This window comes from Melopsittacus undulatus, chromosome 5 (assembly GCF_012275295.1).
Source record: "Melopsittacus undulatus isolate bMelUnd1 chromosome 5, bMelUnd1.mat.Z, whole genome shotgun sequence".
NCBI lineage: Eukaryota > Metazoa > Chordata > Aves > Psittaciformes > Psittaculidae > Melopsittacus > Melopsittacus undulatus.
The window spans coordinates 18,909,070-18,922,831 of NC_047531.1; the positions used below are offsets into that span (position 1 = coordinate 18,909,070).

The window sequence follows — 13,762 nt, forward strand, 5'->3', positions numbered from 1 at the left end:
GGAGTTTTTGTATTTATATTTCCACAGGCATGATTATTGGATTTAATACTTTGCCTAATCAAACACGCAAGGATTTGGTTACAACAGAGTGACTGAACAGTGGAGCCATCAAATAACTTCCATAAAGCTTCAAAGGCAGACTGAAGATAGACACTACTCATGCTTCCTAATCCCACCAGAGGTTTTAAAACCAGAAGGTTTGTACTGTTCCAAGAGTTGCAGATTACTGAAGCAAAAGAACAACCTTCTGCAAACCCATGAGACCAACAGTGAGTTTCACAGCTGCTGCAGGGGCTTGCACTGTCCTGCACAGCCCCTGAGTAGTTTTCCAGAAGTAATCCAGCCTGCAGCCTTAGACCACCATGGTGTGGAGCTGGAGCTCCCACTGCCCTTACAAGAACTAAATCTACCACTGCTTTTTACAGGAAATTACTGCAAATTACTACTGAATTGTTACTACTACAGCTGCCAGCAGATGAGGATGGTACCTGTGCAAAGCAGTAGTCAAATAGACAGTGGGAAAGATTCACATACCTACAGAGTTCCAATTATTTCATATTATCATGTCAAAACATGTGCAAATTATGTCCTCATCTTCTTTACCAAGCACCAAAGAACAAAATGGTGACTGTCCCAGTCTAAGTACAGCACACCAGGTGCAGACTAAGGGCATTCTAATTTTTAGTTTTTGAGCACTGTCCAATTAAACTGTTCTGACACTAAGCTGTGAGGACCATGGCTTCATTTGGGCTGGCTCCAGATGAAGTTGTGATACTTGGTTTAGTCACTGTATTTTCAAAAGGAAAAAAAAAAAAAAAGAAAAGAAAAAAGAAAATTAAAACAAAAATGCATCCTTGACTAAATATTGTCCGATTTCCATGTTGGGTACCTTGAGATATGCTGAATTTCTATTTAACTACCTGTGCAATAGAGCATGGGTTTGGGTAGCTATTTAGCTATTGCAAAGCTGATCACAAGTAAAGCAGTAGTAGAGTCAGTACCATTTCAGCTTCAGGAAGAACTTTGTGTCTGACTCTGTGAGAAAATCCTGCTCGTGGTGTATTTTATTTCTACAGCACTATATGGCAGCTTTGGTAACCCTGGTGGCTCTTTCAGATATATGGCACTTTCAGCACTGACACATGCTAACATAACTGTAGCATCTGACAAGCACAGAAGAAATTCAGTCCCATCTGAGAAATCCTGGGTGCGGACAAGCAGTAAAGGGCAACAGATCCTCCTTTACAAGGGCTCTCTGCTGCAGAGTCCCATAGGCACCAGACTTGCCTGCCTTTTATCCAGCAAGCGAAACTGTTGTGGTTGATGGGGGGTGGGCTACAGTATCATCAGAGGGCTAATATTCAACTCTGCAGCCCTGCTTTAGCAGATCCGGACCCACCAATGCCCTTCTCTTTCAAGCGTCCACCAAGAACTGGTAGAATAAGGCCAACCAGTTGTCATAGAGGACAGTGATAATATAGCAATAATGCTGACTGTCATGCACAAACCAGAACATGTAACCTTTCCTTTAGGTACAGATGACTCTATTTCTCTTATCAAAATTATTCACAATTTAAAAGAATAATATTAAAAGTATTAATATTGTCTGTGGTAACGACAGCTGTTAACAGCTCTAAGTTTTGGACATACATGAAATTATAGCTTTTGTCTTTCAAGATGATTTCATCAGCTTTGAATTGCCTCTGACCATTAACTAGAAATTCACTTAACCTGAGATTAATCTTGCAAGACAGGAAATGAAAGGTAATGCAGCACAGGCCTTCTGAGACATGTATTAATCCCAGCCTTTGACACAAACATGGTTTTAAATAGCAAAATAGCAAATGAGCGATCCTTATCTCCCTGTGAAGTCCCACATCTGTAGTGTTTGCCTCAAGAAATCTAGGCAGGAGAAACACTTATCCATGCCCATCACTGACTTTTTCTACTTCACCTTGGAATAAAACTAGAGTGCCTCATTTCCACTCCAGTTTAAAACATGGTCACTCCAGGATGTGAGTGCATTAGCAAAACAGCAATTTTGATCAGGAAAATGCAGAAGAACACAGATTATGCAATGTCTGCAGATCTTTTACAGGAGGGAAGGCAAAAAAGTGATGACTGTAAACCCATAAATGGTCCATGGTCAAGCAACGCTGGAAATTCTCTCTCCCTCTCTAACCATGCAAAAGGAATAAATTAACCACTGCTGTCTGAGGAAGCCTGAGCCCTCCCAGCTCTTAGTACAAAGTCTGAAGAAACAACGAAGAGCAAAGAATTGTCAGGCACCTGGATAAACAGAATACAGAATCATCTGTGGTGTCTTTAGGCCTCATGCAGATGTTTGAGACTGATGTTACTTACTCATCACAAGGTGGCCAGGTTAGATTCCTCTTTCATTTCATCATGTATCTACATTTGTATACTTTTATCATGATATGAAATACTTCTGTGACTGTTGCAGTATACCTGCAGTGCTTTAGTAGTTTTGGACTGTTTAAAAGAGTTATAAACGAAGATACTTAGCACCTTGCCAAGACACAGTTGCAAAATCTTGTACTGACGCTTGCTGAACAGTAAGAAAAGTTGGATTTCTGCTTTGATTTGTGTCACTCAAGCAGAGACTCACAGAAATGGCACACCCACACTATTTCAGGAGGATCTTTGGGACATCTTACCTTTCCTTGCATGTTACAGAAGCTTACCTTTCGCAAGCAAGGAACAAGAGGAACTAGCAATGCACTGCAGTCACCTGTTTTGGGAGGAATTTATCCCTGCTGCAGCCTGAATGACCCTCTCCTGGCCTGGGGAGCCAGATCCTCAGGAGAAACCCAGCCTGCGTGCACTGCCCTGCAGGACCCTCTTCCCTACCCCCAGCCTGCCTCCAGGTCTACCCGGGTCACTTCAGCCGGTCACTCGCCTCCCGCATCCCGCTACTTCCCCCATCCCTGCCGCCGCAAATCAGTGTGGAAAAGCGCGGAGCGGCTCCCGAGGTCTCCGGAGCGGGGACCCTCTCCGTGGCTGGGGGGATAGGGGAGGGTCCTACGCCGCTGCACATGCAACGCCTGTCAGTGTGCTGCTCGGAAACCCCTTCACCTAAACAACCCTCCGCGCTCCGGGCCGCTTTTCCCGGGAGCAGGGAGGGAAGCGGCGCGTCCCCCCGGCTCCCGGGAGGGGCTGAGCCCTGCCGGGCTGTGCAGCCGACCTGTTGCTTTGCTTTGTACAAGCATAGCCGCCCGTTCAGAGGTCTACTGCAGTACTCCGAGACGTGTGAGAGAAAGAAGACTCACTACCTCACTCAGCCCCTTTCAAAGGTGCCCGGCGAGACAATGATACCCGGCCACTGTCGAAACCTGCTGGCTGCGAGCATTCCTGGTGAGGGGGGGGCCGAGGCGGGAAGGGAAGAACCTCCTGCGGGTGGATAACCCCCTCCTGAGTGTAACCATTTAGGCACCACCACATCTCGCTCTTTCCCATACAGCCAAACCCTAGCGAGGGCTCCAGGTGTTGTAAACCCTAGGCAAGAGTCGGGGTACCCCGGAGGATCAAATCACACATTCGTGAGGGGTCCCGCAGACGCGGCCGCCAAGTCCCCGGGAACGGTGCGGTCGCCCAGCATTGGCCGGGCTCCCTGGGCTCCCCCCGCCCCGAAAGTACCCCCAGCCAGCGGTGGGGCTGCGGGAGGCGAGCGGGGACGGCTGTTCTCCCAGAGGGAACCATCCGCTATTCCTGCCCAGGGCGGTTACCCCGGGAGCGCCGCACACCCGGTCGACCCCTCCCGCCGCTCACTCAGGCGCCCACCGACGAGCGCGCTCGGCTTGGCAGAGTGTGCTGAGTAGCTAATAACATAACAACCCGGCTTTGATCAATCCGAACTAATTACCCCTCTTAATTAAAGTCTTTAGCAGTTGTTGCAGTGTTTTGGCAGGGAAGCGGAGGAGGTTTGTCGCTCGGCATCCCCTGCGCCGAGCTCCCCGGCCCAGCCGCAGCCCCCCATGGGCGAGTTATTTATTTCCACGAGGTCAACGAAATAATTTTTTTCTTTCTTTTTTTTTTTCTTTTTTTTCTTTTCTTGTTTTTTTTTTTTTTTTTCACGTGCAAGAAGAATCAAACCGAAATTCAAATTCGTACATAGCGGACCAATTCTGTCCATATAGATACGATATTCAGGAGGAAAGAGGGGAGAGGTGGAAAACAAGAAGGGGGAGGAATAACCAGCAGGCAGCGGAGGCAGGGCGGGATCAACACAATGGAGATATATACATCGAAATAATTAAAGTGGTGCAGCGTTCCCGGCTCGGGTAATACAGACCCCAAATAAATACAGCAGAAATTGGCTTGGCGCGTTTCTTTTCCTTTTTCTTTTTTAAATCATCTCTCCACCTGAGATGAAACGACAAAAAAAATAGAGTCTTAAAAAAAATAAAATTAGAAAAATAAAGAGGGGAAACAACCGGTCCCATGGACGTTAGTGGCGATATAGAGCATAACACACAAAACCGCTTAACAGGTGCATGCAAAGGGCGGCGGGAGCTCCCGCACTCAAGGCTGGAGCTGTGGAGGGCCCGGCAACAGCGGCCCGGCTGGGGCCGGGGGTTGGTCAGGCCCCCCCAGCTCTGCGGGGGCTCGGGGCAGTCCCAGGGCGCTGTCGTGCAGCTTGCGGACGTGCTTCTTGAGGTCAAAGTTCCTGCAGAAGCCTTTGCCGCAGGTGGGGCAGGTGAAGGGCTTCTTGTCGTTGTGGGTGTGCATGTGGAACGTCAGGTTGTACACCTGATGGAAAGCCTTGTTGCAGATATTGCACTTGAATTGCTTTTCGCCGCTGTGAGTCAGCTTGTGGTTTTTGTAATTGCCTGGGAACAAGACAAAAAGGGTCAAGGGACCCGGGGATGAGAACTGGGTGCTGCCAAGAGGAGGGGAAAAACCCCCAACCATCCCGAAACCCCGACCCACTCCCAGAGCTATGCTTTAACCGAAAATGACCGCCGACCACTCCGCAAACACCCTCCTTTTCCCCATCCACCCGCAGTCGGTCCCTTGACAGACAGAACCGTAGAACATTTTGGGTTGGAATGGACCTTAAAGATCATCCAGTTCCACACCCCTGCCACAGGCAGGGACACTTTCCACTACGACCAGGGTGCTCCAAGCCCCATCCAACCTGGCCTTGAGCACTGCCAGGGATGGGGCAGCCACAGCTTCTCTGTGGAAATAATCGAAAAAACAAAAATCCCACAAATTACCGAATTAAAACCCCTTGATTCAGCCTTTCCAGCAGCGCGGGGAGAAAAGCGAACTAAATCCCGCACTGGGAGAGGAAAAAAAGCGGCGAACTCGTTTGCCGAACGGCTGGTTGCCGTGCTCCGACAACGGGCGCTGCCGCGGGAAGGCGGAACCAGAGCCCGGCCCCACGCCGGGTAGTGCAGAGGGAAATGGGCCGGGGACAGCGTACTTAATATTAACCTCAATCTCTAGTAGCAGCCATTAAACCCAAAATAAACTCTCCCCCTTCCCCGCCGCGAATCGTCGAGACGCTCGGCCTCTGCTGGGGGGCCCGGGAAGGAAGAGTGCTCTGGGGCCAGGTACCTTTCTGGTGAAATCCTTTGCCGCAAAATTCACAAACAAAAGGTTTGTAGCCAGCGTGTATTCGTGTGTGAGTGTTCAGGGTCGAGCTCCGGTTAAAGGCTTTGCCGCACTGGTTGCACTTGTGTGGCTTTTCCTGGAGGGAAACAAACACCAAAGTCACGGCTCGGTGGTTGGTGTGCGGGTGTACGGGGTCTGCGGGTGTGCAGGCGTTCTGTGTGTTAGCTGGTGGCTCCCGCTCGGGTGAGGGGCACCCCGCGGTACCCCACAGCTCCTGGGGCAAACGAAATCCCGCGGCTCCAGCTCAACCGCCCCCTGTAACGCGCCGCTGCCCGACGGGGCCCTGGCCCCCCCGAAAAGGCTGGGACGGGAGAGACAGAGAGACAGGAGAGAAGGAGAGACAGAGAGAAGGAGGGACGGAGGGACGGAGGGACGGAGGGACGGAGGGACGGAAGGGAAGCTCACCTGGGTGTGGATGATCTTGTGCCGGCAGAGCGTGCTTGCCTGTCTGAAGCCCTTCCCGCAAACTTTGCAAACAAAGGGTCTGGCTCCCGTGTGCACCGGCATATGGCGAGTTAAGTTATAATGTGCATTAAATACCTTGAGAGTGAAATCAGACACACACACAAAAATAAAAATAACAATTGCGATTAGTAGGCGAGAGCGCCGAAGGGAAAGCCGTCGCTTAAAAATCAAACAAGCGAGGGACCGAGAACCCGGCTTTCAGACTGCCGGGGCAGGAGGCTGGGGAGAGGGGAAGGAAGGGAGGCGGACTGCCGCTCTACTTGCCTTTCCACAAACTTCACACGTGAAAACTTTGGGCTTGCTGCTGGGGGAGCCGCGGCTGAACTCCGACGTCTTGTAGGCGATTTTTTCCGAGAGGATCTGGGCACTCTCTTTCATGTAGTGCTGCAGCTGGGTCTGAGACAAGTCCTTGAAGGCCACCCCCGCCGGGTACTTGTCCACGGCCGGCAGCACCAGCTTGTTCCGCTCCGCCAGGTAAGCCTTGGGCTGCGGGTGCAAGGGGGAGCTGAGAAAATAAGAAGCCACCGGGTGGATGTTGACACTGGAGGACGGGTGACAAGGGCTGTCGCCTCGGTTGAAATAGCACAGGGCTCCCATGGCGTGGAAGGAGGAGTGATTGACCACTCGGGGTCTTACCAGTTTGTACTGCTGCAAGGGCAGGGCATCGCGGGGGAAATCTCCTTTCAAGCTCAGGGCACAGTTCAAGAGATCGCCGCAGCTAAAGGAGGGCGAGGAAGAGGAGTCTAAATGAGCCTTCCTGGGTTCCGCTCCGGCCACCGCCGCTTTGGGCAGGGGGTCGTACGCCACCGGGACAAAGGGGATCATGCAGGGGATGGAGGAGTTGAGGTGCAGCGGGTGCTTGGGGTCGCCTTTGGCCACGGAGCCGTGGAGGAGCTGCGGGACGGGGATGGAGCGGGGCTCTGGCGTCCGCGCCATGATGCGCTCAATGGAGAAGGCGAGGGGCTTGGGCGTGCTGATCATGTTGCTCCTGGCAGACAGGCTTTCTCTGGCTGGAGGAGTCGCTAGGATTTTGGTCGCCGTGTGGTGGCCACTATTGTCCATGGCTGGATTGCATTTGTTCGCCCGGTTTGAGCCGCTTTGGTAGACGCCTCTTTTTTTTTTTTTCCCTATCCTCTCCCCTCTCGCTCTGTTTCACTCTCTCTGCCCCTTCTCTTGTCACTGATCTGCAAGGAGGGAGAGCAGCATCGCCGCCGCCACCAGCACCATCACCTCCTCAGCCGGCGGAACCAGCCCTCTGAGCCCGGCGGCCTCAAGCCAGCCCATCGCCGGTTACTTTGGCGCGCCAGTGACTCGGGACAATCGCTACTTATTTCTATCAATAGCAAGTGTTGTGTCAATAACGCAGCCAAGATCTCGCCAATCGTTAACTTCCAAGAGGAGAAGGTAAACTAGATAATTGCTCAATTCGCTTCCAACAGTCAACAGGAAAAGTTTTCCCCCCCCCAGAAAGCGGCTACTTTTCATTGGCGCCCGCGCCTCCCCCGCCCAGGGAAGGAGGCGTCTCCATCCTTCTCGCCTCTCTCCCCTCGGCCTCCCTCCCTTCTTTTTTATTATTATTATTTGCAATCTGCTTAACCAGGCTTTAGAGGCCAAGCAAATCCGAGATCAATTTTCTTGTTTAGCTTTAAGTGACATCATCTAAAATCATTGTCCAAGTGCTAAATAGGGATGTGAAACCCAATTCAAGGGCAAGCGCCAGGGTATTTGTCAAACGAGGTGCTGCAGAAGAAGCGGCTGGAGGGGAAGCTGTTTATTTCCTTGCCACTTCCCAGCCCGAGCTCTCTTTGTGCGTAGGTCTGTGTGTGTGTCTGAAGGATGGAGGGAGGGAGATGGCTGCTCTGCTCCTGGGACTGCTGCTGGTCTGCTCACTGCTTTACAGAACAAGGTCAGGCGGCGGTGAGCTTTTGGAAAACACAGTACACAAATGAGCGAGGAACTTGTGACAAGCAGACTGCGGGAGCAGCGCAAAGGGAGGCAGGAGCCATCAGGGCCAAAGTCCAACGGGTGCTTATGAGCAAAAGGATGAATCAAAACCTGGGGCTGGGGAAGAAAAGGAGAAGGTAGGAAGAGGGAGTGCCTTTTAAATCTGAAGCACAACTTATGTGTATATACATATATGCACACACACCTACACATATATATATATATCACCTACTTATACACTATAGCTTCTCTATCCTTATATAATACGTGTAGAACGCAAACGCCGACAACTAAGGGTCGGTATTTGTGATACCGTGTGATACATGCAGAAGTATGCAGCACACACACTGCTGATAGGCATATGTGCACCTGAACAGATGCGCTCCCAATGTTTCAGCGAAACTGGGCGGCCCTGTTAGGGTGGTAGCTCCAGCACCCAGGACTTTCAGAAAAACAACGTGCGGGAGCGGAGGGTGAGCTGGCAGGCGGGGAGAGGAGAGAGAGATGGGTGAGAGGCTTTCTGTGTCCTCTTCTGTCGCACCCCCCGACAGCTCGGATCAGGACAAACTCCTGTTTCTCTCTCCTGCCTGGGGTTCACTTAGCTGGTGACTGAGAAACCGCTACCGAACACTCCGGGAGAAGCCAAGGGTCCTGTGTGTGTACTGGGAGCGGCGGCCGGCGGAGCACAGAAGGGCAGAGCCCCTCCGGTTCTCCCGGCGGAGGGGCACACAGGGCGGCCTACACTCCAGCGGCCCCACTGCCCTTCTCCAGGCCGGGGGAGGGAGGGAGGGAGGAGGTCTCGGGTTTACTAATGGAGAGAAGCCTCTAGCGAGGTTGGGAGGCCCGGCCCCCGCCGCACGGGTACCAGCTGGGGAGCCTGCAAAAGGCTGTGTCTCCCTCCACCCCCCCGGCCCAGGACAACCCACTTGCACGGAAGCGAGAGCAGGGAGAAAGGGCTGGGGCCCCGGGGAGGGATGGAGGGAAGCATCCTTGCCCTCGGCGCTGTGGCCGGGCCGAATGCGCCCTGGGTCACCGCGGCCCCCTTTGAGGAGGACAAGGAAGCGGCTGTTCCACGACGGTAACTCCGCAGCCTGCAGCTGCTGTGCGAGCATCGGGGAGCTGCAGGCGACTGAGGAAGAGACACCCCGCGGTCCCCAGGACAGGCGTCCGGCGACGGGCTGCGGCCCTGGCATCCCTCACTGCGGAGGATGCGCCCCGCACGCCAGGAGACCTCCTTATCTTCCCCGTCCCGTCGGTGCCCTGGGAGTACACGGGAGCTGGGACGGACACAGCGTGTGGATAAGCGCGGGACGGCGGAACAGAGCCGCACCGAGGGGGGGGGGACCCGGACCGCGATGCTCTGCTCCAGCCCTGCTCCCTGCAATCCCTTGGCCGGGGTGGTGGACTCCGGCCCGGGCGCAGCTGCCCCCGGCAGATGGGTCGCGGCGTTAAGACCGTAATTGCTGCCCCGGATCGGGTGGCCGCTGCAGCCCGTCTCTTCTTACCTGCTGCTTCCCACACAGGCCCCGCCAGCTCCGCCTCGGCCGGTGTCACCGGCCCGGGATAAGGGGCGCGACAGGGACACGGGGGAGGCCGGAGCCGTGTCCACCCAGCGCCGTGCGTGGCGGTTACCCGCTCCTGCGGGGTGTCGGTGTCTCTCGCTTATTTTGTGCCTACCAGAGGAGAGTTTCCTCCTTCAGAGCGATTTACATTTAATTCAATCTAGGCAAATTTCCTGTTGATTGGTGTTGAAGAAGGGAATTATTGTTGAGTGGGTTTTAGAGGCTTCAAATCCCATATACTTAATATGTTAACAGCTTGCTCTTAACTGGTCTTTTTGGGATTGACTTTTTGACATGTGTTTGAAAGTAAAATATGTAGTGTCATTTAAGCAGGGTAAATATCCCAAAGCAGCAATTACAGCCTGCCATTACAATTATATCGGCATCCTCAATACTGAGAGACACTCTTGGAGAAGCGGGAGCTTTATTATTCGTTACTTTTTACAGATATGCCTCCCTTGCTTTCCGTATAGCACACAGAAACTTGTCTTCGTGCTTAATTATTAAATAACGATCTAAACCCTTTTATTTTTAATTTTTATTTTTGTGGGAAGTCATTCTGTTTCGTCTCAGAAATGGAGCCTTGCTAGTACTGGAGATGTTCACAATATAGATAGACTTGCTGAAACCAATGTCGATAGATTCTCTTTAGTCCTGGCCCGAACTTTGTCTTCCGCTCGGACCGCGCCCCTTTAGCGACGTTACAGATGTGCCGAGCTGCAAACACCCTGCAGTCGTGCTGGTGCTGGGAGATTTGTCCCTGAGGCCGAGATATACAGGCTCCGAGGGTGGCGAAAAGCAACCTCGTGTCCGGTTTCTTCCTGCAGCCTGGGCCGGGCTCCCCGGAGCCAAACCGAACCCCGGCAGGGGAAGGAACGGGCCAGCGGCCTCCCAGAGTTACAGCCCATCAGAGGAATTAAGGGCAAAAGTTTTGCCTAGAGTTGATTTTGTGTTCTGCCAGGGAAAGGTGCTGTTCTCTTTTTCCCCGTAATCGGCTTTGTATTTCATTCGCTCCTAAGCTATGTTCTTGATATTGCTCACTTGCATTATTATCATAACGTATCTCTACATGCACTCAAAATCCGAGTCACCGGCGAATTCATCTCGTCGTCAGGATTACTTCAATCCGATCCCAGAGGCGATTAGAGGGAGGTAAAATACCGCCTAAAGCCTAATCTTTAATTTCTTCCTCCTTAATAAAACGAGTAATTCCATTGCGTTTTTAAGTAAAAAATGAATTGAAAAGGATAATAACTCCGCTAACCTTCTGCTGCGTGTATTACTCTTTCCCTTGGAAACGTTTCACCGAGCGGCTGCTCCCCGCGGGAGCTCGCTCCGAGCTGGCTCCGCGGCCCGGGAGGGGACACCCCTGCCGGGCGGGCTCCTGGCCCTCTGTCCGGGCGGGCTTCGTATGGAGCCACCGGGGAGGCTACGGACACACTTCTGCCCGCCGCACCGGCGGACTCGACGGCGCCCGATCAGACTCTCATTACTGACATTATTATTGCATTAATCGAGATTCGCTACAAAAGCTGTGCTTAGCTCTCGCCAAGCACCAGTCCTTGCCGTGCCCTCCCTAGCCACCGGCTTCGTGAAGAGGCGATTTACCCGGACATGGGACAAGAGCTCCTTCCGCCCCTCCTCCGCCCTGCCCGAGGAGCAGCCCGGCCCCGCCGCTGCCGCACGCTCTACCCCGGCTTCATGAGGCTCGGAATATGCCCTGGGCTCATTGTTCGTTCCCACTCAGGATTTGCAGTTTACTGTGTTTTGAAGGGAAGCAAAAATATAAACGGGGGAAAGAATTAAAGCGGCGATAAGTGAATCCGGGATTACGGGGATGGTGGGCCAACTCCGCTTCCCCCTTTATCGGCCTGCGATGGGATGGGAACAACTGCCACCGTCCTTTTCGGTGGGAACCTGCTGCTGTCCGGTCGGGCGCGGCCGGCCCCGGGGAGGAGGCAGCAGGGCCCGACGCACTGGGCAGCAGCCCCGGGCCGTACGGCTCCAGCAGCGAGGGCAGAAGCGCTCGGGCTTTGCCGGGTTGATTTAAGTTACATCACTGATATTTTATCCGTGGAAAACCCCACCATGTGTATATACATATATACCGTCTGAGTTTATGCACAGTCTCCCTACACACCGAGTGCGTGCCGGCATCCCTCTACATCAGTTCCACCGCGAGGAAAAGAAGAAAGAACTGCTATTTTTAACCGAATCCATCACAAAAGCAAAACCAGTTGACAATGACCCGCCAAACACAAGTGTTCCCGGAGGTAAAACAAAGTTTGACACTACAGTAGGTCTCGTACAGACCCCTCTAAACCGAAACTCAAACGGGTGCAAATTAAGCCTTTTCACGTATAAAGCCTTTAATCACGTGTAATCGAAATTACAAGTGACCCTCTGAAGCAGCACTCCCGGCCCTCCCGTAATTCTTGCGGGCGGGAGGTGCAAGTGTGCCAGCGAGGGCCGGGAGCTTCAACAATCACGTCTAATCTAATCAGTCCGCCCGCGAGGGGACCCGGCGGTGTCATCAGCTCCAAAGGGCCCTTGGTGGAAGTGGCTGGGAGAGGCCAGCGGCAGCTGGAGCCATGAATGACACTTTCCCATTTGTTCCTTTCCCAGTTCAACAAATGTTTATCCCCGTTGCTGCTCAATGAACGCCTTCCGCTCTTTGGCTCCGGGAAGCTACTCTCTTTTTTTTTTTAAAGATTCCTGAATAGGATCAGGAGCAATTAACTTATTTTTGTTTTCTCTTTTCTCCCAGTGTACTGGGAGCTAACCTGGAGCAATGCAAAGTGCTGCTCGGCTGCCTGAGCGCCTGTGCGCCGCTGGCTCCCGGTGAGGGCGGGGAGGGGTGTCCACCGTCCAGGGGCTGCAGCACGGAGCTGGCAAACTCGGCTCGCAGGGGCCGGGGCCCGTTTCAGTTTTGCCACTTCCAGGAGGGAGGGGGAAGCCAAGTGGGGAACACGAAAATAAGGACGAAAGCAGGAGCCATGACCCGGTGCGGGCGCTGCTGGACGGCGCCAGGAGGGGCCTCCCTGCCAGCATCCCCCCTGCTCCCCGGCAGGGATGGGGCAGTTGAGCAGCCCTCGGGGTGGGGGGACGACACGAGAGTAATCGTCCTAAGCTCAGACCCTTAAACTTACTATTATTGATTATTTTCCCCCTTAGTCCTTATTAGAACAAAACGCATCGGGGCTGGTGGGAGCCCGGAGGGCCCGGCGGCTGCGCTGGCTGTCCCAGTCCGACTGAGGTGCCTCTGTGGGTCCCATGGGGGTCTCAGGTTCCGTCCCCTTGACACAACAGGAGCCCAGCTCCCCCTCTGCAGCGGGACCCTCCTGCTGCTGCCTCGTGGCTCCCTCTGTGATGTGCTTGTCTGCTGTTACACAGAAGTTTGATTTTTACCTTTGGAGCACGCATAAGGGGTGCTCTCCACGCAGGAAGGTTCAACAGCAACCACCCATTCCACAGCCTGTCCCGCAGTCCACATTGCCTTGCTCTCCCGTGGGGGACAACACTTGCTGTCGTGTGTGGGAGCCCCGACTGTCCTTTGTAGCTATGGCTTGGTGTGTCCCAGGAAGAATGCTGCTCGCCACCCCCCCGGGAACACCCGGGACAGGACCCGAGGAAGGACCCCAGGAAGCATCGAGCATGTGCCCTGTCCCCAGGGCCAAGGAGGGAGGCTGCTCCTTGGGGAAGCCTTTGGTGAGCACCCATCTTTGGTTTGTTTTTTATCATTTCCTTACTTATCTTGATCTTACTGACAGATACATAAATATATATATATATTTAAATTATGTTAGCGCATAGAAGGGGTGACTGCTCCCTATGGGATGGAGGGGCAGAGGGGGATCCCAGGGCTGACAGGGCAAGGCAGGGCTCCATCAGTCAGTGCTGGTACCCCCACAGCCATCCAGGGAGCAGGGCAGGCTGGGGCAGGAGAGGTCGTGGCAACCCAGAGCTCAGATCACTGATGCATTTGTGAAGATGAGGAAGGTCTGAAGTCAGTCTGTGGGTCAGGGTTTGGATCAAGAGGGCCCATAAGCAAGCACACGCCAGGCTGTAGCTGAGTGAGAAACCAGCACTCCTGTTCCATCACTGAAGCAGAGACTGGCAGCCCTGGGCTGAGCTGAGGTGGAGTCCCCAGG

General features: G+C 53.4%; 1 protein-coding gene across 1 annotated transcript; it reads right to left on the reverse strand.

The window, feature by feature from the left end:
* Nucleotides 1-4,542: 4,542 nt before the first annotated feature.
* On the reverse strand, nucleotides 4,543-7,167 carry FEZF1 (FEZ family zinc finger 1). Its single transcript, XM_005146110.2, has 4 exons — nucleotides 6,370-7,167; nucleotides 6,046-6,180; nucleotides 5,584-5,716; nucleotides 4,543-4,850 (listed from the first exon to the last, which is right to left on the reverse strand). Exons 1-4 carry the CDS (start codon nucleotides 7,165-7,167, stop codon nucleotides 4,543-4,545), a joined length of 1,374 nt encoding a protein of 457 aa, XP_005146167.1.
* Nucleotides 7,168-13,762: the final 6,595 nt, after the last annotated feature.

Coding starts and splice junctions, on each gene's coding strand:
- FEZF1 (XM_005146110.2), bottom strand. CDS start 7,167: ATGGACAATAGTGGCCACCACACGGCGACCAAAATCCTAGCGACTCCT. Junction 6,181..6,369: donor CGTGTGAAGTTTGTGGAAAG/GCAAGTAGAGCG, acceptor TTCACTCTCAAG/GTATTTAATGCACATTATAA. Junction 5,717..6,045: donor ACAAGATCATCCACACCCAG/GTGAGCTTCCCT, acceptor GTTTCCCTCCAG/GAAAAGCCACACAAGTGCAA.